At 40.3% G+C, this 27,857-nt stretch overlaps 1 protein-coding gene across 2 annotated transcripts in view; it reads left to right on the forward strand.

The window, feature by feature from the left end:
• The first annotated feature begins 23,934 nt into the window (after nucleotides 1-23,934).
• The window catches only part of PRKD1 (protein kinase D1), a 300,126-nt gene continuing 296,203 nt past the window's right edge, over nucleotides 23,935-27,857 (forward strand). Inside the window, exon 1 of one of the 2 annotated variants that reach the window (XM_084793725.1) lies at nucleotides 23,935-24,445. In XM_084793725.1, the coding sequence (XP_084649851.1) occupies nucleotides 24,191-24,445 (255 nt within the window). In that variant the 5' untranslated portion in view covers nucleotides 23,935-24,190. The remainder of the gene's footprint in view (nucleotides 24,446-27,857) is intronic. The other variant, XM_084793726.1, reaches the window with a different exon arrangement.

The following is a 27,857-nucleotide window of genomic DNA, read 5'->3' on the forward strand; positions in this document are numbered from 1 at the left end:
GAATATCTATGGGGAATATGTGTTAATTGTCTTAATTAAGTTGATTGATACAGGAAGACCCAGCCCACTTTCAGCAACATAATTTCTTGGATAGAGGTTGCTGAACTATTTAACAGTGGAGAAATCAAGCTGAGCATATCAAACAAGTAAGCAGCTAAGCATATATGGATTTATTTCTCTATGATCTTAATGTGGTTATGACAACTGGTTGTTTAAAGTTCTCGACTTGACTTCCCCCACAATAATGGAATATAACCTGGGGTTGTTAGTTGAAATAAACCCCCTTTCCCTTAAGTCACTTTTTATTGGAACATTTTATCACAGATAAAGAAATTGCTCCAAAATTATATCTAACTATTCTAGAGAATGGGGTAAAAAAGAAAATTAAATGCCTCGAATTTAGAATTCAAGTTATAAAAAAATAAATAATTAGTGCTTTGTGATTGTTCCAAAGTGATTCTTTAGTGCTTCTAGCTGCAGAGTAGGCATGGGTAAGCATCACATCTCTGTCCTGATTCCATGAGCTGGAAAGCTGTATTAATTATGACATGTATGGAGATCACCAAAATGATCTCCAATTTAATCAGTTAGACAGGACGACACCTTACTTAAATTCATGCATTAAAGGAAATTAGTATAAGTGGCACATAAGCATGAAAACTTCAGTAAAGATTGGAGGCATCCATGTTTAGAGGATTTTGCTCTCCCACTTCTAAAAAGAAAGATGGAACAGTGAGCTTCACCTGGTCTCCTATGGTCCATTTTCTGGCCCACAACTGTACCTGAAAGCTCTGGAGAGATCCAAATGACTAAAGGCTAGTGTAAGAACACAGTCAATAACTGCCAGAACAATATGGCAACACCAGAGCTCAATTATCCTACTGCAGAAAGCCTTGGATAAGGTAACACAGCTGAAGCACAAGAAAATGAACTTAACTCCACATTTATGAAGATGATAAAGGCTTTTGTATTGGAAGTGAATAAACCCTTAAAGAAATACAGGAAAATAAATCAAACAGATGAGGAAAATGAATAAAACTGTTCATGATCCTAAAATGAAAATAGAAGTGATAAAGAAAATACAAACTGAGGGAATACTAGGCAAGAGAACCGAAACTAAAGACACAAGTTTCACCAACTTAATATAAGAGATGGAAGAAATCTTAGGCATAGAAGATACCATAAAAGAAACTGATACATTTGTTAAATAAAATGATATATCTAAAAAGTTTCTGACATAAGGTATCTACAAAATTGAGACACTATGAAAACATCAAGTCTAAGAATAAAAGGAATAGAAGAAGGAGAATGTTCCCAGCTCAACGGCCTAGAAAATATTTTTGACAAAATCATAGAAGGAAAATTCCTAACCTAAAGAAAGAGATGCAAATAAACACACAAAAAGCTTATAGAACACCAGATCCATTGGAACAAAAAAGAAAATCCTCCCATCATATAATAATCAAAACACAAAATGTACAGAACAAAGGAAGAATATTAAAAGCCATAAAGGAAAAAGGCCAAGTAACATATAAAGGTAAGACCTATCAAAATTACACCTGACTTCTCAACAGAGACTTTAAAAGCCACAAAGGCCTTGGCAGATGTATTGCAGTCTCTAAGAGACCACAGATGTCATTCCAGATTAATCGCACCCCACAGAACAATCAATCACCATAGATGGAGAAAACAAGATATTCCATGACAAAGCCAAATCAATATCTATCTATAAATTCATCTCTACACAAACACACACACACACACACACACACACACACACACACACACAGAGAGAGAGAGAGAGAGAGAGAGAGAGAGAGAGAGAGAGAGAGAGAGCATACCACCACCACCATCAAAATTATAGGAATTAACAATCATTGGTCTTTAATAGCTCTCAACATCAATGGAATCAACTCTCCAATAAAAAGACACAGACTAACAGAAGGGATGTGTAAACAAGACCCAATATTCTGCTGTATACAAGAAATATACCTCAACATCAAAGATAAACATTACCTGAGAGTAAAGGGCTAGAAAAAGATTATCCAAGTGAGTAGACCCAAGAAACAAGCTGGAGTATCCATTCTAATATGTAATAAAATAGCCTTCCAGCAAAAATTAATCAAAAGAGTTGAATAAGGACAATTTATGCTATTCAAAGTGAAAATTCCCTCAAGATGACATCTCAGTTCTGAATATCTATTCCCAAGACATAAGGTCACACACATTGGTAAAAGAAACATTACTAAAGCTTAAACATTGAACCCTGCACATTACTATGAGAGATGTCAACATCTAAACAGAGAAACAGACATAATGAACAGAAATTATGACGCAAATGGACATAACAAATTTTATATAACATTTTCCCAAACACTAAAGAATGTACTTTCTTCTCAGCACCATACTTTCTCCATAATTGACCACATACTTGACCACAAAGCAAGTCTCAACAGATGTGGAAGAAGATATGTTTCTTCTCAGACCACCAGGGATTAAAGCTAGACTGCAACAACAACAGAAACAACAGAAAGCCTACAAACTCTTGGAAACTGAACAATTCTCAACTCAATGAACACTGTGTCAGGGAAGAAGGAAAGAAAGAAATTAAGGACTTTCTAGAATTCTAGGAAAATAAAGGCCCACACAACATACCCAAACTATGGGACACAATGAAAGTAGTACTAAGAGGAAAGTTCACAGCACTTAATGACTTGGAAAGCTATCTGGTGCTTTCTCAGAAAAATGGGAATAGGGCTTCCTCAAGACCCAGCTATTCCACTCCTTGGAATATACCCAGAGGATGCAATACCACACAACAGGGACATATGCTCAACCATGTTCATAGCTGCCTTATTCATAATAGCCAGAACTTGGAAACAACCTACGTGTCCCTCAATAGAAGAATGGATAAAGAAACTGTGGTACATTTACACTATGGAATACTACTCAGCTATTAAAAACAAGGAATTTCTAAAATTTGTGGACAAATGGATTGAACTAGAAATTGTCATAATGAGTGAGTTCACACAGAAGCAAAAAGAGCTAAATGGTATATACTCACTTATATCGAGACACTAGTCCAAGGTGTACGTCCCCATGAAAAACTGTACCTACCAGGATAGTGGGTAAGAGGGAAGGACATCTTATTGAAACTTTAGGTGTGAGAAGCCTGGGAGAAAGAGGAAATAGAAGGATCCAGTGGGTCCTGGAAAACTACAGGCGAGTCTGGGCCCTGGGGTCCTCCGCAAACTGTGGCAACAGCCAAGGAAAAAATAGGCAGTAAACCTCGAACCCCTACCCAGACTAGCTGATGGACATTCTCCACTGTTGAGTGGAGAGGGAGATCTAACTTTCACACAAACTCTGGTGCCCCATATTTGAACATGTCCCTTGGATGGAGATGCCTGGTGGCACTCAGAAGAAAGATAATAGGTCACCAAGGAGAGACTTGATACCGTATGAGCATATTCAGGGGGAGGAGGTCCCACTCAGACACAGACTTAGGGGAGGGGAGGGGAGTAGGGAGGAAGTGGGAGGAAGGGAGGAATGGGAGGATACATGGGATGGGCTAACAACTGAGATGTAATATGAATAAATTAATTAAAAAAAAAGAAATTAGTGAGATCTTGTGCTATTGACTTAACAGCACACTTGAAATCTTTATAACAAAATGAAACAAGCACATACACACACATAAAAGGAATAGAAGCAGAAAATAATCAAACTCAGAGTTTAAATCAATAAAATGGAAACAAATAGAACAACATAAGGAATCAACGAAACAAAGACTTGGATCTTTGAGAAGAATCAACAAGATAGACAAACTCTTAGCTAAGCTAACTAAAAGGCAGAGAGAGAATATCCAAATTAACAAAATCAGAAGTAAAGAGTGGGCCATAATAACAGATACCAAAGAAATCCAAAGAGTCATTAGGTCTTACTTCAAAAACCTGTACTCCACAAAACTGAATAATCTAAATGAAATATATTATTTTTCTGGTAGATACCACTTACCAAAGCTAAATCAATATCATGCAAACAATTTAAATAAACATATAACCACTTAGGAAACAAAAAGCAGTTATTGAAAGTCTCCCAGTCAAAAAAGCCCAGGACCAGATGGTTTTAGTGCAAAATTCTATGAGACTTTCAAAGAAGAATAATACCAACACTCCTCAAATTATTTCACATAACAAAAACAGAAAGAATATTGCCAAATTCATTTTATGATTCCACGGTCACCATGATACCTAAACAACACAAAGACTCAACCAAGAAACAGAGTTTCAGACCAATATTCCTTATGTACATTGATACAAAATTACCCAATAAAATACTTGTATACAAAATCCAAGAACACATCAAAAACATCATCCACTATGATCAAATAGCCTTTGTCCCATAGATGTAGGTATAGTTCAACACATGAAAATTCATCAATGTAATCCACCATGAAAACAAACTAAAAGAAAAAGAAAATACATGATCGTCTCATTAGATGCTGAAAAGGCCTTTGACAAAATCCAATACCCCTTCATGATAAAAGTTTTGGAGAAATAAGAGATAGAAAGGACATATCTAAACACATTAAAGGCAACAGACAGAAAGCTGATCACTATCCTCAAACTAAATGGAGAGAAACTTAAAGCAATTCCACTGAAATCAAGAACAAGACAAGGCTATTTACTTTTTTTTTATATCTCCAAAAATGTATTTAACATTCTAGATAGATCAATAGAACAACTAAAGTAGATTAAAAGGATTCAAATAGGAAAGGAAGAGGTCAAAGTATTGCAGATGTAAGGTATTATACAAAGTGACCCCAAAAATTCACCAGAGAACTCTGACAGATAATAAATACCTTCAGCAAAGTGTCTGGATACAAGATTAAGAAAAATCAGTAGTCCTCCTATATACAAACTATAAACAGGCTGAGAAAAAATTAAGGAAACAACACTCTTCACAGTACTCACAAATAATATGAAATATTTTGGTGTTACTCTAACCAAGAAGGTAAAAGATATATATGACAAGAACTTCAAGTCTTTGAAGAAAGAAATTGAAGAAGATATCAGAAGATGAAAAGATCTCCTATGCTCAAAGATTGGTAGGATTAACATAGTAAAAATGACATCTTTCTAAAAGTAATGTACAGATTCAGTACAATTCTCATCAAAATTTCAACACAATTCTTTACAGATCTTGAAAGAGCAATTGTCAACCTCATATAGAACATAAAAAACTCAGGGCAGCTAAAGTAATCTTGTACAATGAAAGAACTTCTGGAGGTATCACCATCCCCGATTTCAAGCTGTACTGTCAATATTAATAAAACACCACATGGTACTGGCATAAAATCAGACAAGTTAATGAATGGAATCAAATCCACACACCTATGAACACTTGAGTTTTGACAAAGAAGCCAAAACTATACAATGGAAAAAAGAAAGCATCTTCTTTTTCTAATTGGTCTAAATTTAGAAGAATGCAAATAGATCCATATCTATTACTCTGCACAAAACTCAAGTCGAAGTGGATCAAGGACTTCAACATAAAACAGCATATAATAAATCTATTAGAAGAAAAAGTGGAAAGAACCTTGAACTCACGATCACAGGAGCTATCTTTCTGGATAGGACATCATCAGCTCATGCTTTAAGATCAACAATTAATAAATGGGACCTCATGAACCTGAAAAGCTTCTGTAAGGCAAAGGAAACCATAAAAAAGACAAAAATGGCAGCCTACAAAATGGAAATATGATTTCATCAACTCCATATCTGACAGAGGGCTGACATCCAAAATATGTAAAGAAAAATAAAACTAGATAGACATCAGCAAACCACAGAACCCAATTAAAAATGGGGTGCAGATCTAAACAGAATTCTCAACAGGTGAGAAGCACGTAAAGAAATGTTCAACATCCTTAACTATCAGGGAAATACAAACCAAATAATCCAATTAAAAAATAAGGTGCCGAGCTAAAAAAAGAATTAATAACAAAGGACCATCTAACAGCTGAGAAACACTTAAAAAAAATGATCAATGTCCCTAGTCATCAGGGAAATGCAAATCAAAACAACTCGAGATTGCATCTTACACCTACCAGAATGGCTAAGATAAGAAATTCGAATGGCAACATACGCTGATGAGAATGTGGAGAAAGGGGAACACTTCTTCATAGCTCATTGGAGTGAAAACTTGTCAACCACTTTAGAAACCAATCTGTCAGTTTCTCAGAAAATTATAAATACATCTACCTCAAGACCCAGCTACATTACTCCAAAAGAAGCTCCATCATATCACAAAGACACTTGCTTAAGTGTGTTCATAGCAGCTTTATTTGCAATAGCCAGAAACTGCCTAGGTGTTCCTTAACTGAAAAATGGATTTTTAAAAAATGTGGTACATTTAAACATAAATACAATGACATAATGAAATTTACAGGCAGATGGATGGAACTAGAGAAGATTGTCCTGAGTGAGGTAACCAAGCCCCAGGAAGACAAACATGGTATGTACTCACTTATAAGTGGATATTAGCCATAAAGTACAGGACAACCATGTTACAAACCACAAACTAATAGAAGCTAAGTGACAAGGAAGGCACAAGGGGAGAAGCTTGAATCTCACTGAAAAAGGTAAATAGATTAGATGTCAGGCATGGGTGGAAGGAGGGGACCATGTTGGGGATGGGAACAGAAATGATGAGGTCAGGGAGGGGACAGGGAGAGAGTACTGGAAAGGACATCTGTATTGGGGCATAGGCATCTCTGGGACGAGCTAGAAACTAAGGACAATGGAAAATCCCTGGAATCTATGAGGATGACCCTACCTAAGACTCCTAGCAATGGGGCATTGGAGCCTGAACAGGCTGTCTCTTGTAACCAGGCAAAATTTCCAGTGTATGGATTGGGACACCAACACAGCCACAGAACCCTACACCCACAATTTATCTTGCCGACAAGATGTGCAGGGGTAAGAGGTGGAGCAGAATTTGAGGGAAGGTCCAACCAATGACTGGTCCAACTTGAGAACTATGCCATGAGAAGGAGCCCTTGACACTCTTACGTACATGCTGCTATACTTGCAGACAGGAGCCTAGCATAAATGTCACCAGAGAGGCTTCACCCATCAATTGATAGATTCTGATGCAGAGACTCATAGCCAGACATGAAGCGGAGCTTGGGGAATCTTGTGGACAAAGGGAGGAAGGATTGAAAGAGACAGAGGAGTCGAAGGCACCACATGAAAACCCACAGAATCAACTAACCTGGGCTCACGGGTACTCACAGAGACAGAACTGCCATCACAGAGCACGAAGGTGATGGATCTAGGCCCTCTGCACACATGTAACAGTTGTGCAGCTGGATCTTTACGTGTGACTGCTAAAGTGGGAGCAGGGACCTGCCTCTGACTACATTCCCTGCCTTTGGATCCCTTTCCTCTAACTGGGCTGCCTTTTCTAGCCTCAATAGAAGAAGATGCACCTAATCTTACCGCAACTTGATATACAAAGTCTGGTTGCTATCACTGGAGAGCTCCCCTTTTCTGAGGAGGAGAAAAAAATGGATGGGAGGGGTTGAGAGGAGAAGAGGGAGGGGGAGCTGGGATCAAGATGTAAATAAATAAATAAATGGAAACAAACAAACAAACACAGCCCTCACTGCCCATAAAGAAAGAGTATAATTTGGTAGATCTATTTTATACTGGATGTCATATATACCAATTTTGGTCACCTTTATTTATTCATTGAGTGGCTCTAATGGCAGTATTGAAAGGTGTCAAGAACATTAAAATATCCTAGAGCAGGGATGCCACAGCATCCAGGCTGCATTTGAAGAGTCTCTGGGATGCCTGGTGAGCACTGGTTGACAATGCTATGTTCCTCAGAGAGTCATATCTCCCGCCTTTAAGCATCTTCTATTTGTAGGAGAGCTGCTGGCTTGTATAGACAGAAGACCTGGCCACAGAACTCAGAGATATTACACAATTTGGACTGCTTGGAGCAGGATTCACAGAATTGTGTGAAATATATTTAACGGAAGGGCACCGTTCAGTGGAAATGATACACTGTCATCCATCCCTAACAGGTCTTAAAGCCTCTAATCTACTGAATGAATGAGTGGCTCAGAAACCTATGGTGTCTACTCGTAATGCCTCACCACTTTTTCCCTTGCATCTACCGTTTAACAGCATACATGGACACATGCCCGAAAGTGGGTAGTAACTGTATCACAGCTCTAACCAGAGGTCGTCCTGCCACCCAAAAGGCAGCTAGCAAAGAGACTCCCCCAGTGAAGAGAACACCAAGAGTGAGCTTTAATGGTCTGTTTCATTCTTGCTACTGAAGCCCCCAGGAAGGCCAGAAGAGATGATGGCCCTAGCTATTCCTTCAATTGTACCCTAATATTTATTTAAAAAATAAATCAATAACTCAGGAAAGATAGAAATTATTTTTTATTGTGTTTTTCCTCTCGAAAGGCACATACATGATGAGGGTATTTTGAACACCCCTGAAATATCATTATTTTAGTATGCAAGATTGGCAGTTAGGAGCAAAGGATTTTTTGAACACGATAACATATTAAAAGCATAAAAGATGTCTTAAAAGCTTGTGGTTTCTGTGATATACTACTACAGGATATTTGAAGAATAGATTGAAGGATTTTCATGAGATATAGTTAAAATTCTTAATTTGAGACAAGAGAATCTGCTTTTTCTTATTTATAGAGGTAAGTGGAGTAAACAGGAGAAGGAAATGAACTCCCCATACATTCCAGGAAGAATTAACAAGAACTCAGCCTAGAATTGGCCTGACAGTTTGTCACCTTTATATCTAGAATAACTAAGTAGAAAAGGAACAGAATGGCTTTTTGCATATAGCTCACTTCTAAACTGTCTTGTGTGTATGTTTCTGGTTGATTAATTCACAGCTACATTTCTGTACCCAAGCTACTGGACATGCAAGGCATTTTACATGAACTTAACTATGAAAAGACAAAGTTAAAATGTGGCACAATATCAAGCTGCAAAGTAGTCATTCAAAATTTTATAAGCATATGGAAAGGAGGTGGCTATTTTGCTGTTATTTAGTTGATAATCATTAGTACATATTCTTATACCGTGTTGAATTTACAAACAACATGGCAAGTATAATAAGCTTTCATACAATATTGCATAAACAAAAAAATTACACTTGAAGGTCTTTCTGCTTTTTTTCTGAAGCAGACCAATTTCCCCCAGCTACTTCATCCAGCTTCATGGCTGAGAGCCAAGCGATGTCCGTTTTTACTTTGATGTTGTTACAATCCATCTTGATATTTTCTAGCCTACTGGATAAAATTCCCTAATATTGGAAACGTCAGGACATTCACATATAATAGTATATATAATAGTATATAATAGATCACCAAGAGCTGGCATCTGACCCAGTCCCAGTAGACCACAGCGATGTGATGGCTCAAATAAACTCAAGTGCTGTAACAATCCCGGTGAATCCAGCTGCCAGACCGACCCTTCTGGGCTCAGGCTGTGCCCAGCTGCTATGGCTGGTAGAACTGTTTGGGAAAGTGAGAAGGGGTAGCCTTGGTGAAGAAGGTGTGTCACCAAGGCCGTGGCTTTGAGGTTTCCAATCTCATGCCATTCACAGTTAGATCTCTTCCTCCGCCTTGTGCTTGCGGATATGATGTGAGCTCTCAGCTACAGTCTATGCCTGCCTCCTTGCTCCCACCCTCCCCGCCATGATCGCCATGGACTCACTCTCTGAAATTGTAAACCTGATAAACTCTTTCTTCTAGAAGTTGCCTTAGTCATGGGTGCTTTGTCATGGCAATAGAAACGTATTTAAGGAAGAAGAGTCAGCAATAACCACAGCGGTTCCCATGGTATTTAAAGTGGGCTTTGTCAGTGTTGCTCCTGCATCTGCTTGGATCTCTTATAATTTCTGTGATCCTCCCCGCCCTTTAAGATTATGTCTGAATGTAATGCCCAGCAATGCTAATTCTTTATGTGTTTTTTTTTCTTCGAGACAGGGTTTCTCTGTGTATCCTTGGCTGTTCTGGACTCCCTTTGTAGACCAGGCTAGCCTCGAATTCACAGCGATAGGCCTGCCTCTGCTTCCTGAGTGCTGAGTGCTGGGATTAAAGGAGTGCACCACCATGCCATTAATCTTAGACTAATGGAGCCACTTTCCCTGCAGGTGCAGAGAATAAAGCACTGGGTTATTTACTTCTGCCTCAAGAGTGTTCTTAGCCAATGTCTCTGGATGCAAAGTGTAAAAGCTCTGCTCTTTGCTTTTCTGCCTTGGTTTGGAACAAATGTGGCATCACTGCAGAACCCTATTTTGCTTTATTTTCTTTCCATTTTTTTTTTGGCCTCTCTGGTTCTTTTTCTAGTCTCTTTTGGGGAAAGCTTTTAAAGGGCATCACCAATGCAGAAATCTTTACTTCAGAGTCTGCTTTCTGGATTAAAGAACACAGCTGAGAACAATATCACCACAGGCTCCTCCTTAAGTTTTTTTTTTTTTCAGCTTGCTTTTCCTATATGAAGCTCTGACATGAACTGGCAGGAGAACCACTGCTGGGAGGTACTGTTCTAGTCTGTTGATCAGGCTGGGTTATTATTAATGCGATTTGCTTGTATAGATCATTGGAACCTTAGTAAGAGCAGAGGCTCCTGGCTCAGGGGCCCTCAGTAAGTTAAACATCTTCTGCCAAAGGACTTTCCTGGTCAGTGTGTGGGCCCAGTGCTGTTCCCCACACTCTTATCCCACCAGTGTCTTCCTTTTCAGAGGTCACGCTGCATGCTTTTCAAAGCTTTTGGTATTTGTCTGATTTTTAATCACTCCCTTCTCTCTTTAACTCATATTTAAAACAACCTCAATATAAAATTATATTCCATTTGTTCCAGTGTAGCAACTCAGGATACTTAACCCAGCTAGATTCCTGAAGTTGTAGCTGACAATGTAAATTAGAAAACACTTTTATTCTTCTTTGGAGGCAAGGTTTTTCTTCTTGTGTTCAAGTTTTCAATGCTTCTTTTGTCAGAACACTATCATAAGAAACCAAAGGGTGTTAGGAATATGTTGTTAGGGAAATAACATCACCTAGTGAAATACTTACCTCAGACAAGGGCCTTACCCAACTTTCAGGGAAGGTAGATGCTGGACAAAACATATTTTCTCCTAGTAAGAATGTTTAGCACATTTGTGTGTGTGAAGTACTCTGAGCCTTCAGGATTTTCAATTTTCACCAAGTACAATTCCATCTGAAGGTCTTAACTTTCAGGAAGAGCATGGCACCATTTGAATTCAAATGATGTAATTCAGAAACCACAGGGTTTAGGCTGCATTTAATTTTCAGTTCCATCAGCCCTGTAGAGATGAGGGCTAATTTTAGCATAATCATTTTATCACCTTGGCTCTTTTACTATTTTCAGCCTGGAATGTAAAACTTTCAAAGTTTCAGCATGTCTAGAAGTAGTGAAATCCCTTTGTAGGCCACAGTGGTCTTCTTCTTATTATAACATGATAATTATTATATTATTATGTTATAATTTTTCTTAGACAGCAACCATTCTCCATTTCTTGTCCTCAATAGCCTGGTTATTATAGAGAACCAAGAATACAGATGAATGAAATAAGTTACTATTTGCCTTTAGTCTGGCCTGGGTGTCTATTGTGGTGGGGACTTGATTCTGTCCCCTAGAGGCTTGTGTTCTGGGAGGCCAGCCTTCAGTGTGACCATGTTAAGTGGTGGTGGAGCTTTGAAAAGGTACCCAGTGAAAGGGATTATATCATTGAAAGTGCCATCCTTTGGAAGTACTGCTACTGTTCCTTTGGGATCACAGTTAGTTCCCACAGAGTGAGTTATAAAAAGACTGACTTGGGGCCCTCAAATACTTTCAACTTCCATCATTCTAATTTCTTTTGCACATGTTCCTATTCTTGACATTGAGTTCTATACACCGTAAGGTGCTCTCTGGATTCCAACCACGTGAGTTTGCCAATCTTAGAATGGAATCCTCCATAACTGTGAGTTGAGTACACGTGTTGTCTTGATAAAGCATCTGACTTTAGGTATTTTCCAGGTAGCAACAGAAAGAGCAAAAGCATCTGGGCCCTCCACTTCTTTTCCATTTTCATTGTATGAGACAGGGTCTCGCTCTGTAGTCCACGGTGCTCTGGAACTCACTGTGTAGCTCAGATTGGAATTAAATTGTGTTTGTCCCCAGTGATAGAATTACAGTCATGAGCCACCACTTCTTATTTTCCTTATAGAAAAAATACTTTAAATCACTGTATTCTGTCTTGTCTCTCTAGAAATATACTCCTCCCCCATGGCCCCTTGCTAGTTTGCTAACCTCTATGTGCATTCCAGATGAAACACACACACACACACACACACACACACACACACACACACACACACACACACATCTATGGGTGGAATCCTGTACAAAGTCTTCTTAGTTCCAGGAGGTCCCATTTACTAATTGTTGGTCTTAATGCCTGTGCTAACAGGCTCATTTTTAGAAAACCCTGTCCTGTGCCAATGAGTTCAAGTACATTTCTTTTTTCTCTGTTATCAGATTCAGGGTATCATGTCTTATGTTGAGGTCCTTGATTCATGTGGAGTTGATTGTTTTGCAGGGTAAAGGCTATGAATGCACTTTCATTCTTCTACTTACAGCTATCAAATTGGACCAGAACAATTTGTTGAAGATGTTGTCTCTCCCTCAGGGTTTATTGTTGGCCTTTTAATAATAAATTGGGTGGTTGTGGGAGTATGAGTTTATTTGTGGCTCAATTCTATCCCCTTGATTAATGAATATGTTTTTATTCAAATGCCATACTGTTTCTATTATCACACCTTTGTGGTATAACTGGAAGTCTGGGATGGTGATACCTACAGCTGTTTCTTTATTGCTCAGGATTGCTATTATTTTAAAAAATAGATCCTAGGTCCTTTGTATTTCCAAATGAAAGTTAAGATGATTCTTTCAATTTCTGTGAAGCATTGCATTAGAGTTTTGATGGCAATTGCACTGAATCTGTAGATGGCCTTAAGCATCTTCACACCATTACTTCTGCCAACCCATGACCATGGCGACATTTTCATTTCCTGCCTGCCGTGTTCTTTGCTTTCTTTTCTCAGTGTCTTAAAGTCTTCATTGCATAAATGTTTCATGTCCTTGGTTTAATGTATTCCAAGTTATTTTACTTTATTTGAGGCTATTGTGAATGGGATTGTTTGTCTGATTATTATTTTTTGTTATGTTTGTCATTTGTATATAAAAAGGCTACTGATTTCTGAGTGATTTTAATTTTGTATCCTGCTACTTTGCTGAATGTGCTTATTAGCTGTAGGAGTTTTATGATGGAGTCTTCAAATGCAAACTGCCAAAAAATGAATTCCAGATCCCCACTCCTTGAGGGTTCCTTCTACTTCTAATAACAAATTGTTCTGTTATTAAGAACCTTTTGCTGCAAACATATTAATTCTGTCTAGTTTAAGGAGAAAATGTACTTATTAGTGATACTAGACAGCTTGTATTTTCATTTAAAAGATCTAGGGGGAAAATAGGTTAAGCTCACCAGAGAGGTACCCATAATCCATTGCCAATTTCAGAACTGCTTAATAACAGTCCCATGAGAGGAGCTGCTAATCACCGTTTCAGCCCTGCAGATAAAAGAAAATAATACACGTGCCAACAGACCCTTTCCTCATCTGACCACACCCAAATTAAAGATTTATGTGGGAGGAACTGTTGTTAGAATTATTGTTAGGCCCTTTGTTACTGTGCACAGAGAGAAGTGAAGCTTTTAGGTTTTATCTTGAGAAAGCAGTATTCATTTTGTAGCAATACCAGAACACAAGTAACTTTTCAAATGATGGTGGATAGCACAAACTGACACATATATACTGTCTATGCTACTGTGCTTATATTTCGTAAAACTTATTCTAAAAATATTTCAGTGAGTAGATGAAACTCAATTTCATGTACTTAAAATCCAGAAATTATTTTTTAAGTAGTGCAGTCAAACCTTCAGCATGGTAACTATAGCCAAAGTTTCATAAAGAATGTATATATACAAGAAGGGGCATCTGTAAACTATACTACACGCATGCAGCTTTTACTAATGTGACTGAAGTCCATATACATCACACTCACCATTCAGGGTTATATGCAACAAAAATGGAAGCTTTTGGGTAGCAATTAATCACCAACTTTGTAATGTAAATTTTTATCTTTCAATGGAAGTTATAATATTTTAAGAATTACAGACTTTTATTGAGTTATAAATGGGAGGTGAGTGTATTTTCTGAGCCTGGATCACTTGATTATGTTTAAAGGAATTCAACATAATAGAAAGATCTGTGTATTTCATGTAGCTTGCACATATATAGGCATATACCCATATAAACAGATACATAAGTGTGTGCATGGTGCTCATAAGTCTGCATATCATACACAGCAATGTAGAAACCTGAAAGTAAGCCCATTTATTCATTAGAACCCAATAATGTCACATGGTCCTTGAGAAAATTTAAATCTCTAACTTAAAAGGAATGTTCTGAAGACAAGACTGGAACCCCTTCTTGCTCTTTCTCCCGAATTATTCATCCAGTCAGTTGTGCTCTATGCACTGCAAGCTCATCATATTCAACCTCTCATTCTTCTGTGACAGACCTCCTCTTGTGGGCTTGCCACCGCAGTGTGGTCACCAGCTTATCTGGTGGGAGTGCTGCAGGGTTCCTACCTCCTGAATTTTCTCAGGGCTTCTGCTTCAGTGGGAAGCACCAAGCATCTTTCCCTCACAGAGTCCGCTGAGCCTGCACGCACAGCGTGGGCATGTGCCTGTAAATTAATTCCTGTGTTGCTCCAGGAAGACTCTTCTAGCAACGCATGAGGGTAGAAAGGAAGAAACACCACAGCGCCCCCTAACCCCCTGTGATGGAATAACACTAAGAAGGATCCATAGTCCAGCTTCTCCTGTCCAACCAAGTTCTCTGACTTGTTCGATACTGGGCGGAGCTTCAGAGTGATGCTGGCATGCAGAGCCCTTGGAATATGCTGCTGGTGTTCTAATAGAAAGTAGACTATGATCTACATTCTTATGGTAGTCATTAGGATATTGATTTGTATAATTTCCTAAGTACAGCTATATATTATATGTGGAATAATACAGTATGTATTATGTGTAAAACTTACAGCTATTACTGATATTCCCCCCCACTTTACACGTAGAAATACTTCTATCTAGGAACCTTTACTCCTTCCACTTAAACAACAACAACAAAAACCAATATCACATATTTCCTTCTATCCATCGGCTACCATCCCGAACAGTGTTATAGTTTTTGCCTCAACCATAAAATATGATATAATAAAAATATGATATAATATACTCACAAGAAATGCTATATTGACACTTATTTATGTACATCTTAGCCTTCCTTCTTTCCTTAACTTAAATTTTCTGTCAAAATTTCCTTATCAGTTTAGAGAATCTCCTTTTAGCTATTCTTTAATAACTGGCTTTTGAAAAATCCTATTAGTTTGCTTTTATGTGAGACTGTCCCTATATCCCATGCCTGAATGATATTTTGATGGAATATAGACTTTTCTAGCAACCGTTCTTTTCACTTATCACTTTAAAAATGTGTTGCTCTTTCTGGCCTCTCATGATTTCTGGAGAAGTCCACTGTCATTCAGATTGTTTTTCCCTGTGGGTGTGCTGTGATTTCTCACTGGCTTCTTTCAATATGTTTTCTTGGTCTTTACTTTTCAGAAATTTAATGTATTTGGGTGTAAAATTCTTTAGATTCACCCTGAGTAGAATTCTTTCAACATCATGTATCTATAGCTTTCCATTTTCATTAAATTTCGACCTTCCTATCCAAAGGTCCAAAATCCGACCTTTGGATAATTTACTCATTCCACTATTTTGTATTCCTCCTCCCTTTGACACTCATAGCACATATACATCTCTATACAGCATGCCAATGGTCTGACTTTTATATTTTTATTCCATTTTCTTTTGGCTGCCCAGAGTCATACATTCTCTGGATTCATTTTAACACCTACGGTTCTACCCAGTCATCCCTGCTCTTACTATATAATCTCCACCTTATTATTTTCATACTTTCATTTGTATGCTAATTTTTCATTATTCTAAAGGGGAGAGATGAGGTGCATCCCAGAGGCTGAATAAGTGTCGGCCCCATATCATCTCATGTGAAGAAAGGAGCATCTACAAAACTACTCATCCTCCAAGCCAAGGTTCTGCATACGGGGAGTGCCTACAAATGGTCAGAATCAGCTAGAATAAGAGAGCAGCTCTAAAGAATTCCTAGGGGGAGAAAAAGCTCTCCAAACAGAAGGATACCAGAAATGATACCAGAAGGAAAAATGAAACAAGGAGTTTTGGGAATGAAGGACAGGCAGTGAAGTACATGGTGGAATTACACTGAGGCGGAGCGTCATACTTCACGAACATACCTGCAGCGGCCCAAAGATCAGTATGGAACTTTGGGGGAAGTAGGATGAGTCAGAGCACAGACTATAGATTTTGTAGCTAGGAATGTAAACAATGGCGAGAAGATATGTGTCTCATGTGCTTTGAATTCTTTGACAAGTGTTAAGATTTGTATAATGGCTTAGACTATGTCACACTTGGCAGATGTCCTATTGGTGCTTGGAAAGAATGTATATTTGCTTATTCATGGCACAGGTTCTGCAATTGTGAATCAGCTGTTGATTGATGGTGTTGTTATTTCTGCTATGCACTTGATGGTTTTGTTTAGTTCTAATATCAATTGCTAATATGAGGATGCCTATATTGCCATCTGCTTTCATAGCAATCAAGATGTTTATTGAATTCTGTACCTGGACTGTTTGAAGCTCATATCTCTATGCTTGCTATATATCCTTGGTGTATTGACTCTGTTAATTGTATTTATTATGCCTTTGCATGTATTCACTCTGGATGCTGCACTATTTGATATGAATGTGGTCATTCCTGATTTTATTAGTGATTGCATTACATTGCACACACACACACACACGCACACACACACACACATGCACACACACACACACTTGCTGTTTCCAATTTTACCACCTTGTTATCGTGTGAATGCTTGTATGGTATGTGTGTATTCATATGTGCACATGAGCCACAGTGAGCTTGGGGAGGTTAGAGGACAACTTATTGGGAGTTGTCTTTTTATCTTCTACCTTGTTTGAGGCAGCATCTCTCTTGTCTTTACTGCTGCATTGTTTATTTCAAGCGACTTAGCCTACAAGCTATAGGACATTCTGTCCCCTAATTGCCAAGCAATGCTGGTACTATAGATGCATGCTACTACATCCAGCTCTCTTTATATGGGGTTTAGGGACATGAAATGAGGTCACCAGACATGTGTAGGAAGTGCTTTTACTCATTGAGCCATCTCCATAGCCTAGTTGATATAAATTTAATCCACTCTCACGAACTCTTTTAGTTAATTTTTCTAGTACAGGTACATTTAATGTAAACATTGATATATTAAGGCTTTACCTTTTAATATACTCTATTTCCTGTTTATTGTTATGTCATCCTTAAACTTAAATACATGATGTGTTGCTGTTTTATTAGCTAAGGCTGCAAGCACTTATGAAGTTAATGAATTTCTGTCATAAGACACACACGCACACACATACAGATACTTTCCAAATATAGCATACATCACTATTTTGAATTCTGTCAGCATAACTGATGTTATCCTAAGGTGTCAAATTTTATTTGAATATTCAATTTAAACATTTATGAAATGTCTTAATTAAAATGATTTTAAAGATTTTATGTCATTTTAATGCATCCCACCATCATGATTTTTAATTTTCCACATTTAAAAATAATTCTATTTTTAAAACCTGTAGAAATTCTTGTTAATTGATTTTTCCCCTGTAACTGGCTAAATCTTAATTTAATAAACATGCAACTTATTTCTATGACCTGAGCTCTTGAACATGGTGGATACAGGAAAACAATGCCTGTAAGTCTTCTGTCTTCAGACTAGAGCTGAGCAGTTTTATTCAAAGGGTACATTACTGGATTTGTCTACAATTCTGTATAAAGCATGCCTCTGTAACAGTGATAGGATAAGAGATTGCGCTATGAAAATCCAAGCCAATTTTTTTTTATTTAAGTAATGTATTCAGATTACATCCCAATTGTTATTCCCTCACTTGTATCTTCCCATTCGCCCCTCTTTCCCTCTTTCATCCTATTTCCTGCCCCTAGTTCTGTGACATAAGGGGACCTCTTCCCCCACCATTTGATCACAGCCTATCAGGTCTCATCCTGGTAGCCTGCTTACCCTTCCTCTTTGTGCCACCAGGCCTCCCCACCCAGGGGAAGTGGTCAAATAGGGGACACCTGAGTTCATGTCAGAGTCAATCCCTGCTCTCCACACAACTATGGAGAATGTGGTGTCCATTGGCTAGATTTGGATAGGGGTTCTAGGTTTACTGCATGCATTGTCCTTGGTTGGTATAGTAGTTTGAGGAGACTCCCCTGGTTCCAGATCTGCTAGGCTTAATGGTCTTGTAGGTTTCTAGGACCCTCTGGATCCTTCTATTTCCCCATTCTCCCTTACCTCTCTCACCTGGAGACCCAATAGGAAGTCTCGGTATCTATCCCAAACTCCTGCTAAATGAAGACTTTCAGGGGACATCCCAGTTGGGCTAGTGTCCAATTATTTGATGCTTATCTCTGTCTTGTATAGTATGCACAATATAATTTGATATAAAAACATTTTGTTCTTTGTTTTAAACTTAGATAATAAGAACAATAAACATGTTTTCCTTCCCTTGTTTGAGCTGTGAAGTACTCTTGAAATAATTGTTAGAACTTTTCAGCCACACATACTTTTGAAAACATTTGTACTATTATTTGATAAAAAAAATTTTTTTATTCATTAAACAGCCTTATTGTTTTGGGACACAAATAACAAATTATAAATTTAAACCAACATACAAACAAACATATCATTTAATTAGGAAGCTTTTAGAATTCTTTGTACAAAGACAAGCTATTTGGTAAAGAGAAGGCAAATAAAAGTCTTTCTCATTGTTAGCTTAAATTATTTTATTTCTTCAGAGCTAGTAAATTTTATTTCACAAAGTGAGTTTTTAAGGTTCAGTTTGCAAGGTCAGATCTTGTAGACTATGTATTAAGGTAAAAATAAAGGAAGGCAAAGATGTGTAGGGCACTGAGGGGACTTGAGTTTCGTGGAATATAACAGCATTTGAATCCCATTGTCTACGCTTTTCAGATTGGGCTTTAACGGGGCAGCAAGGGAAGATGCGCAAAGACCTTTTACCATAATCTTTCCCACACACATTTATCAACAAATGTAAATTTAAGATTTTCTTTTCTTCAGTTTATAGTGTCTTGACACTCTGGTTGGTTTTCCTTAAGTTTCTGAAATCACTTAAAGAACAAATCAGTTTTTCTCCTTGGTGAACAATTACGTTCACAACTTTTTTATTATTAATTTAAAACATTTAATTTATTATAATTTTATTCAAATCACATTCCCAAATGTTATACCTTCATTATTATCTTCCCATTCGCAACCTTCCTCCCTCTTCTGCCCTATTCCCCTCCCCTAGACTTCTGACAGAAGGGGACATAAGGCCACAGCCTATCAGGCCTCATCTGGATAGCCTGCTTCCCCTTCCTCTGGTCACACTCCATCACTGAAGGAAGTCAGAGCAGGAACTCAAGCAAGGACTGAAGCAGAGGCCATGGAGGCGTGCTTCTTATTGGCTTGCTCCCCATATTTTGTTCAGCCTGCTTTCTTATACTACTCAGGAACACCTGCCCTTGGGTTTGGTCTTCCCACATTGGTCATTAATCCAGAAAATGCCCCACAAACTTGCCAATGAGCTAATATGATGGAGGTATATTTTCAACTGAAGTTCCTTCTTCTCAGATGAGTCTGGATGTTTCAAGTTGAGAACAATCTAACTAGAACCCTTGGTTTTAGTACCAGTTTCTGGTAGATGACTACATACTTGATGTTTCCATTTGTCTTAGTGAGGGTTACTATTGCTATGGTGAAACACCAAGGCCGAAAACATGGAAGGGATAGGTGAGGAAAGGGTTTATTTAGCTTACATCTTTATGTTGCTGTTCATCACAGGAACCTTGAGGCAGAAGCTACAGAGGCCACGGAGTAGTGCTGCTGGCTGGCTTGCTCATCATTTTATTTGCTTATCATGGCTTGCTCAGCTTGCTCCAGCCAATGGATGTCACCACCCACAATGGGCTGGGCCCTCTCCCATTAATCAGTTATTATGAAAATGCCTTACAGGCTTGGGTACAACTCAATTTTAGGGAGGAATTTTCTTAATAGAGGTCCCTCCTCTCAGATGACTATAGCTTGTGTCAAGTTCACATAAACCATCCAGCACACCATCAAAACTTTATTTTTCTTTTGTGTTCCTTTGTACCATTATCTATATTTAACCTGGGTTGACAGATAGTCATATAAATATACTCTTTAAAAAACAACAATAAAAGTGTTTATCCATCCATCCATCCATCCGTCCATCCATCCATCCATCCATATATCCACTTATGCATCATATCTCTATATTTATCTTTATGCATATGGCTTTTGGAGCTCAATAATATATACAGAAAGTGTATACTACAATAATATCTGCTTCACATTTAAGAGTTTCAAGTTTTCATGTAATTCCTCTAATCCTCCATTGTAAATATATAGAGAATATATAATCCGTTTATCCACAGAACTGAAAAATCTTAACTTTTTATTTCCGGTCTCTGCTGCCCATCTTATTTGAATCAAGTTTATGGTTCTCCTATCTGATTTTTATTCAAATTATGTTATTTTCAAATTGCTTTCTATTGTTGATTTTGAATTACTAGATAATTATAACATTATTTGGACATATAACCTCTTTTAAAGAACACTTGCAAGATTAGCATTGTTCTGTGTGCCCTGATCACTCATTTTGGGGAGAATGTGGATTCAGGCTTTGAACCTTCTGGGACAATGTTGCTAGTCATTATCAGAGTTATCCCAGCAATATTAGACATAATTCAAACTGATAAGTGTTCATTTAAAAACAAACAGTCATTTCTAGGAGTTACTACTTCCTCTATACTCTCTTCTTTTCCAAGGATAAAATACCTAGAAGGATTTGAAATCACTGATGCTTTCCCAAATCCTCCCTTTTTTGACACATTATTTTGAAGTCATCAGAGACTGTATCTATCCATTCCTTTGCCATTCAGAAAAAGGTAGTGGCAGTCGGGAACCTTCCAGTGTTCAGATGCCTTCCAGAACAATTTCCATACTCGCTGGGTGTGGCCCATGGCTGAGTTTCCAGATCCTGTAAGGAGGAAACAGAGTCATAGTCACTCTGAGGTCATCCTTGCCTACAGAGTGAGATGGTGTCTCAACCCTGGGTCCCTATAGGAGAGAGAGCTGCGACAGCTCTGTGCCAGGCTTTCTGGTGTTATGGAGAGTTCCAGTGGCTTTAAGATTTGTTTTCTCCTTGTTTAGCTTCCATTGTTCTTCTGTGTGCAGTAATGACTTAGCTCCTTGAAAATAATTTCAATTTCCTGGGCTGTTTCTGTCTCTTGCTTTCTTCTCAACTATTTCCAGCACCCTACAAGAATCTTTCACATCACTGATAGAGCATAAGGACTTATTCACAGCTTTTCCTTCCAAAGTGGTTCACTCGCGTTCCTCTGTGTCTCACAAAACTCTCGAGTAGGTGAAGCTGATTCAAGGAATCTTGTCTAACCTTGAAATGATCCCAAGTGTAGTTTTGAGCCATTTCTTTTCTTGAATACGGGGCTCATAAATCTTGTTCTAGTTATTGCCAGTTGAATGTCTAGTGTCATCTCAAACTTAAATGTTCAGAGAATGAATCTTCTTTCTCCCCAAGCTGCTTCTTACTTTGTCTCAGTTAGCAGCAGAATCACACAAATCTCTCAAACAAACAAACAAACAAACAAACCCAAAAAACAAAAAAACCTTGGAGTACTTCATAGCACCTCTTTCACCCCACCACTTATGATTCTGATTAAAGAGCAAGGCCTCCAGTTCCACTTCCAAATTAAAAACTATAACCTTTTATTTCTTAGCACCTCCATTACCACCACAATGGTTCTGTAGAGGGGCTAACAGCTAGTGTCCTCTACCCAGCCTGCTTTTATTCATTTCTCTTATAATTTGTTTCCCGCATAACATCCAGATAATGATTTTTTTTTTAAAGACAGGGTTTCTCTGTGTAGCCTTGGCTGTCTGGAATCACTTTGTAGACCAGCCTGGCCTTGAACTCACAGTGATCTGCTTGCCTCTGCATCCCCAAGTGCTGGGATTATAGGCGTCCAGCTCAGAAAGTGGTCTTTTAAAACATTTTAATCACAAGCACTTGCTTGTTAAAATCCTCCCAATGGTTCATCACTGCAGTGAAAATAAAATAGAAACAGTTTGCCCACAGCTTTGAAGAGCTGGTTTCTATCTGGCTTCTAGCCTCATGTCTTCTGTGCCTTGAGCACGCCAAGTACAGTCCTCTGTTGGGATATTTTCTGTTTTTTTTTTATGACTGGTCCCTTTCCAGCAACCAGGCCTTGGCTCTAGTGGAAAGATATCAGAAAAGTCTTGTTTTCTTCACTGGCCGAAGAAATGAGCCATCTCCCACACTGTTGACCACAGTTACTGCCCTCAACCACTGTGTACTGTTATTTATGGCTGTTGTTGCTATCAGAACTAATCTTATTTACTGTCTTGTACGTTTTCAATGTACTCTGTGATGGCAAGAGCCTAGTCTGACTTCATAAGTGCATGGCTGGTGCCAGCAGACTCTGGGACGGAGAAGTCCTCTGTTCAGAGCTGTGATAGCTAGAAAACACTTATGTCTCCAGCTCTGCCCACTCTCAGGTAAAACTAGTTGCTTTAAAGTATCCTATAAACTTGGGAACAACACCCCTACCCTGCCCACCCAAACAGTATTTTTAGTGGCATCAATCTAGAGTTTTCTGAAACAGTGAATGCCTATATGTAGTTAGGAATTTCAAGATTCTGTTAATGACACACAACACAACTTTGTGGAAAACCATGGTCCAATGGTCCTGGGCCAGAAGAGAACCATTTTAAGAATTCCCAGAAGGCGTCTTATGACTATCATTGCAGCCCGTTAAACAAATAGAGCCCCTGTAAATCTACACCCTCAAAGAACCTGTCCTGACAGAAGGACAGCAGTATAATCATGGTCTAAGGGCTGGGAAGTACCTCTTTTTGCCCAGTCACCAGTATGATCAGATTTATTAGTGCAGACTGACTAGTCTGCGGGTGCTGTGGGTGTGGGGCCGGAACCACTCCTAGAAAGCCCGGTTTAGTCTGTCAGAAGAGGAAATAAGTTTTGAAGAGGCTGCAACACAGAAATTCCAAACACACAACAAAGTAAAACGCTATTCTATTCAGACCTTGCTCTTGTCTGCCCTTAAGATGGTGGGTGGAGCAGGTAGAGTTGATGGAAAGGGTGCATAAGATAGACTAGGCTTTAAGTACCTCAGTGGACTGGCCTACCATTTAGCAAACTCGAGGGCTCCCAGAGGGAGTCCACATAAGTGTGCACATAAGTGGAGTCTGCCGGCCTGGTGTTCCTAGGTGCACCCAAAGTCCTCTCCCTGGTGGAAGTGTATATTGTGGGAGCCTTGGAAGGGGTGGCCAGGACTGCCCTGAATGGGCAGGTCCGAGGCGCTCTGTCCACACAGTGGGCATGGGTGGCTGCGGCGCGCAGGGGGCGGCTCCCCGCCGGGCTCGGGTTCCCCTTGTCAGCTCGGCGGCGCCGCCCTCGCCCCGCCCCGCCCCGCCGGCGCCGGCCGCGCGGACCCGCCGCGGTCCTTGGAGCGGAGCGCGCCGCGGCGGCTGGAGCTGGGCGCCACCCCCGCGCTGCACTGCCGCGCGCCTGCCAGCCCCGGCTCCGCTCGGCCATCTTCGCCGCTCCCGCCCTCGGCAGCCTAGGCAGCCTCGGCCGCGCGCCCGGTGTCCGCGCGCGGACTTTCCCGGAAAGTTTGGTGGTTCGTCTCGCCCGCCGCAGGCTGCCGCGCCGCGCCCCACGTCTGCCAAACTTTGGGGCTCGCTCGCGCGATGAGCGCCCCTCCGCTGCTGCGACCGCCCAGCCCTCTGTTGCCCGCCGCGGCCGCAGTGGCCGCCGCCGCCGCGTTGGTCCCCGGCTCCGGGCCCGCGCCCTTCCCGGCGCCCGGGGCGGCCCCGGCGGGGGGCATCTCGTTCCATCTGCAGATTGGCCTGAGCCGCGAGCCGGTGTTGCTCCTGCAGGACTCGTCTGGCGACTACAGCCTAGCGCACGTCCGGGAGATGGCTTGCTCCATCGTGGACCAGAAGGTAAGGTGCTTCGGGCCGGCCAACTTTGCAGCCGGCCTCGCCCGCGCCGTGCAGCCTGGCTACATGCCCTCACCCTCAGCATTGCTCTGCCTGCCTCGCGGTCTTCCAGAGACTGATCTCCAGCCCTTCTTCGCTAGTATGTCTGCCTCCTCACCTCCTTTACCTTCTCTCCTTCTGTGACAGTTCAGGGAATCTTGCACTTTTCTCCTTGTGCTCCGGCATATTCTTGAGGCTTCTTAGTTGTCCCGGCTCTTTCCTCTGGACCACAGCCTAGGTGGTACCAGATCCGCTTTCCAGCGCTAGAGTTCCCTTGGGACAGTCCAGCGCATTTTCAGCACGGCTCCCTTCCACTCCATCCTCTTCTTTCGGCTTTAATTGATGCTGAGGAGTTCCGGGTGTGACCTGGGCGCCAAGAATTTCTCACCTGCCAATTTCTCAAAAGCCAAAAGTGCTTTTAAGAAAGGGTGATTGAGCAGGCTGGCTGTGAAAGAGCTCTTGGGCAGGACTTGCACCACTGCTCAAGTCCTCCCTGGGTTTAGTACCACCTCTGTGTGATCTTAGAAACATACTTCCAAGAATATAACCTCAAATTTACAGCATTTCTGGCTTAATTTTCTATGCACTAATCTTGGGATACTGGAGTAGTGACAGTCTATGGTTCCAGGAACATTCAGGGCTGGCTTTGCTCTTAAGTTTGAGGCTGTGGGACTCTGTGTAGGGGCCCCCAAAGACTCGTTGGGCTAGGCCACCCATTATTGTTTCCAGTGTACTTTTGAATTTAGGTTATCCCTGTAGCCATCCAGAAGGATGCTTCATGGAAAGCAATGGTAGAATGTAAGGGGGAAGGACCCTTCACAGTATAGACAGCCAGGGTTCTGGGGGAGGGGGGGAAGGGAGGAGAAGAGAGAGGTAAGGGGAAGGGAGGGGAGGGGAAGAGAGAGAGAGAGAGAGAGAGAGAGAGAGAGAGAGAGAGAGAGAGAGAGAGAGAGAGAGAGAGAGAGACAGAGAGAGAGAGAGAGAGAGAGAGAGACAGAGGGAGAGAGAGAGACACAGAGACAGAGACACAGACAGTGGCTCCAGCTAGCTGACTGGCTGCTTCTCACCTTTTAACGAATAATCAAGAGCAGATTTTCTTAACCTGTTTGGAACAAAGTGTGCTAAACTTTTTGGGCACACTTTGCACAGAGGTCCTAGGGAAGAGCTCCTGGGGAGCAGTCACGAGGTGAAAATTCTGGAGGCCAGACTCAAGTAACAGTGAGTGCCTTGAAATTTTGTTAATTAAAGGGAGTGATATTTTATGTTATGTAATTGAACTGTTTGTAGCCTCCTTAAAGTCTAAAAATGGCACTGAGTCCAGTCCCCTCTCTACCTCAAGATTGTGAGGCTCTGACTGCCTCACTATATAGCCTTCAAACATTTCGGTTAGGATATAGATTAATTAAAAAGCACTCTCACACAGGCATACAAAACACAAGGAATGAAATTTCCCACAAAGCCCATTTGATACCACAAGCATTTAACAGTAAATTCTGAAGAGGATGACAAAGTGCTAGCATATCCCAGTTCTTGTAGGTTCATATGGACAAGCTTTGTTCTGACCCATTTAAACAGCCCCCCCCCCCCGCCCTGATGAAGTTTTGAATGGGGAACAACATATATGGTTCAAGAGGTTTGGGTTGGGGTTTTGGGTAGAGAGTGAATTTCAGTTGACTCAGGGTGCTGCTCCCTGGGGAGTGTTATCAATGCCCAGGGAGAGGTGTGTCCAAGAGGATATACTGGGATGCAGCAGGCTGGGACATCCTCAGTAGGACATGGAGGGGAAGTTCACTTATGGAGGGGAAAAAAAAAAGCCTTGAATTGATTAGACACTTACATTGTAAAGAACTTAGTAATCTTCTCAAATAAGATAACCATACCAGGCCTATCTGAAATCCACATTAGCTGTGTGGAGGGTGTTTTAGAACAGCAGAAAAAAAGTGTAGTAGAGTAGGGAGCTGCTTAGACCTGGACAAAGACTTGGGGCGAGCTAGAGGGATACTAGAGAAGAGCTCCAGTCCACTTGAGGGAACTTTGGGGAATGCTGAAGGAGAGCTCCAGTCCACTTGGGGGGTGGGGGTGGGAAACCTTGGGGAATGCTGGAGGAGAGCTCCAGTCTCACTTGGGGGAACCTTGGGGAATGCTGGAGGAGAGCTCCAGTTCACTTGGGGGGGGGAACCTTGGGGAATGCTGGAGGAGAGCTCCAGTCCCACTTGGGGGGAGCTGGGGGAAAGATCAAGTCCCACTGGTGCTTTCGAAGGGGAATTATTTCCTTATTGTGTTTATTTTGTAGTTTTTTGCCAAAAGGAAAGTTTGAAAATTATCCCTGGGATTGCCATGCTATGTTTTTCAATGGTTATGGCAAGATGAGAGATTTTGAAATGTGAATTTTAGTGTTATATATATATACCCAGAATATTGTAAGTAAAATATACTAGGTCATGCGTCTAGACAGCATGCCCTTTCAGTTATTCTGTCATCTACTTATCTTCATATCAATAACCTATTATCTGTATCTGTCATCATCATCTGTCATCCCTCCATCTCTCTGTAACAATCCTGGAACGTTCAGTCACCTCTCTGTTATCTACCTACCTATGCGTTATTCGTTATCTGTGTGTCTTCTATATCTATTTCGAGATTATGTTATTTGCCCAGGCAGAAGTGGGGAGCTTAGAGGTAAGGCAGTGGGCAGAGGCCTTTTGTCCTCTGTTTTGTTTTCTCCTACACTTTATGAACACGTTGACTGTGAGGAAGGATTACGAGAGGTGGGGGAGGGGGAGGGAGGATAACACATGAGAGACTACTAGTGTTAAAATAGACGTTTGAGGCAGCTGGGTTTCAAGTCATGTATACATTAACATTTAAGCTTTCAACAGAAGGTTCTCTTGATCTTATAGTCCTTATCATTGATCGCTTCATTATTATTAGGAGCCTTTTAATCTAATCTGTCTTCACCAGCCCCTGAGTCCCAACATGGATGTTACAAGAGATGGCCGACAGTTCAGTTGACTTCAACAGTATTCTTCATGGGAACCTTCTTTAGGCTGAGTACCTGAGGTGGGCAGGGCTAAGCAGGAGAGCTGCTGCGCCAGAGGAACTTGGCTTGAAATTGATACTGCTGTGTAGAACTTCACAATGTATATAGTTTCCCCCTCAATTTGTAGGTTCAGAGAATATCGGGCATGTGTTCATACTTGAAGAAATTAGATGGTAATACAACAGAAATACTTGTAAGGTGTTATATCCTAATCATTTGCAGAGTTATAAAAGTTAAAATAATTTGTTATTTAATAGTTTTTGAATAATCTGAGGTTATCTCTTTCTTTGCATGGAAGAATTATGAATATGTAAAATGCTATTAACTGTCATTTTG

The sequence above is a fragment of the Acomys minous genome, assembly GCF_964271855.1.
Source record: "Acomys minous genome assembly, chromosome: 8".
Classification (NCBI taxonomy): Eukaryota; Metazoa; Chordata; class Mammalia; order Rodentia; family Muridae; genus Acomys; species Acomys minous.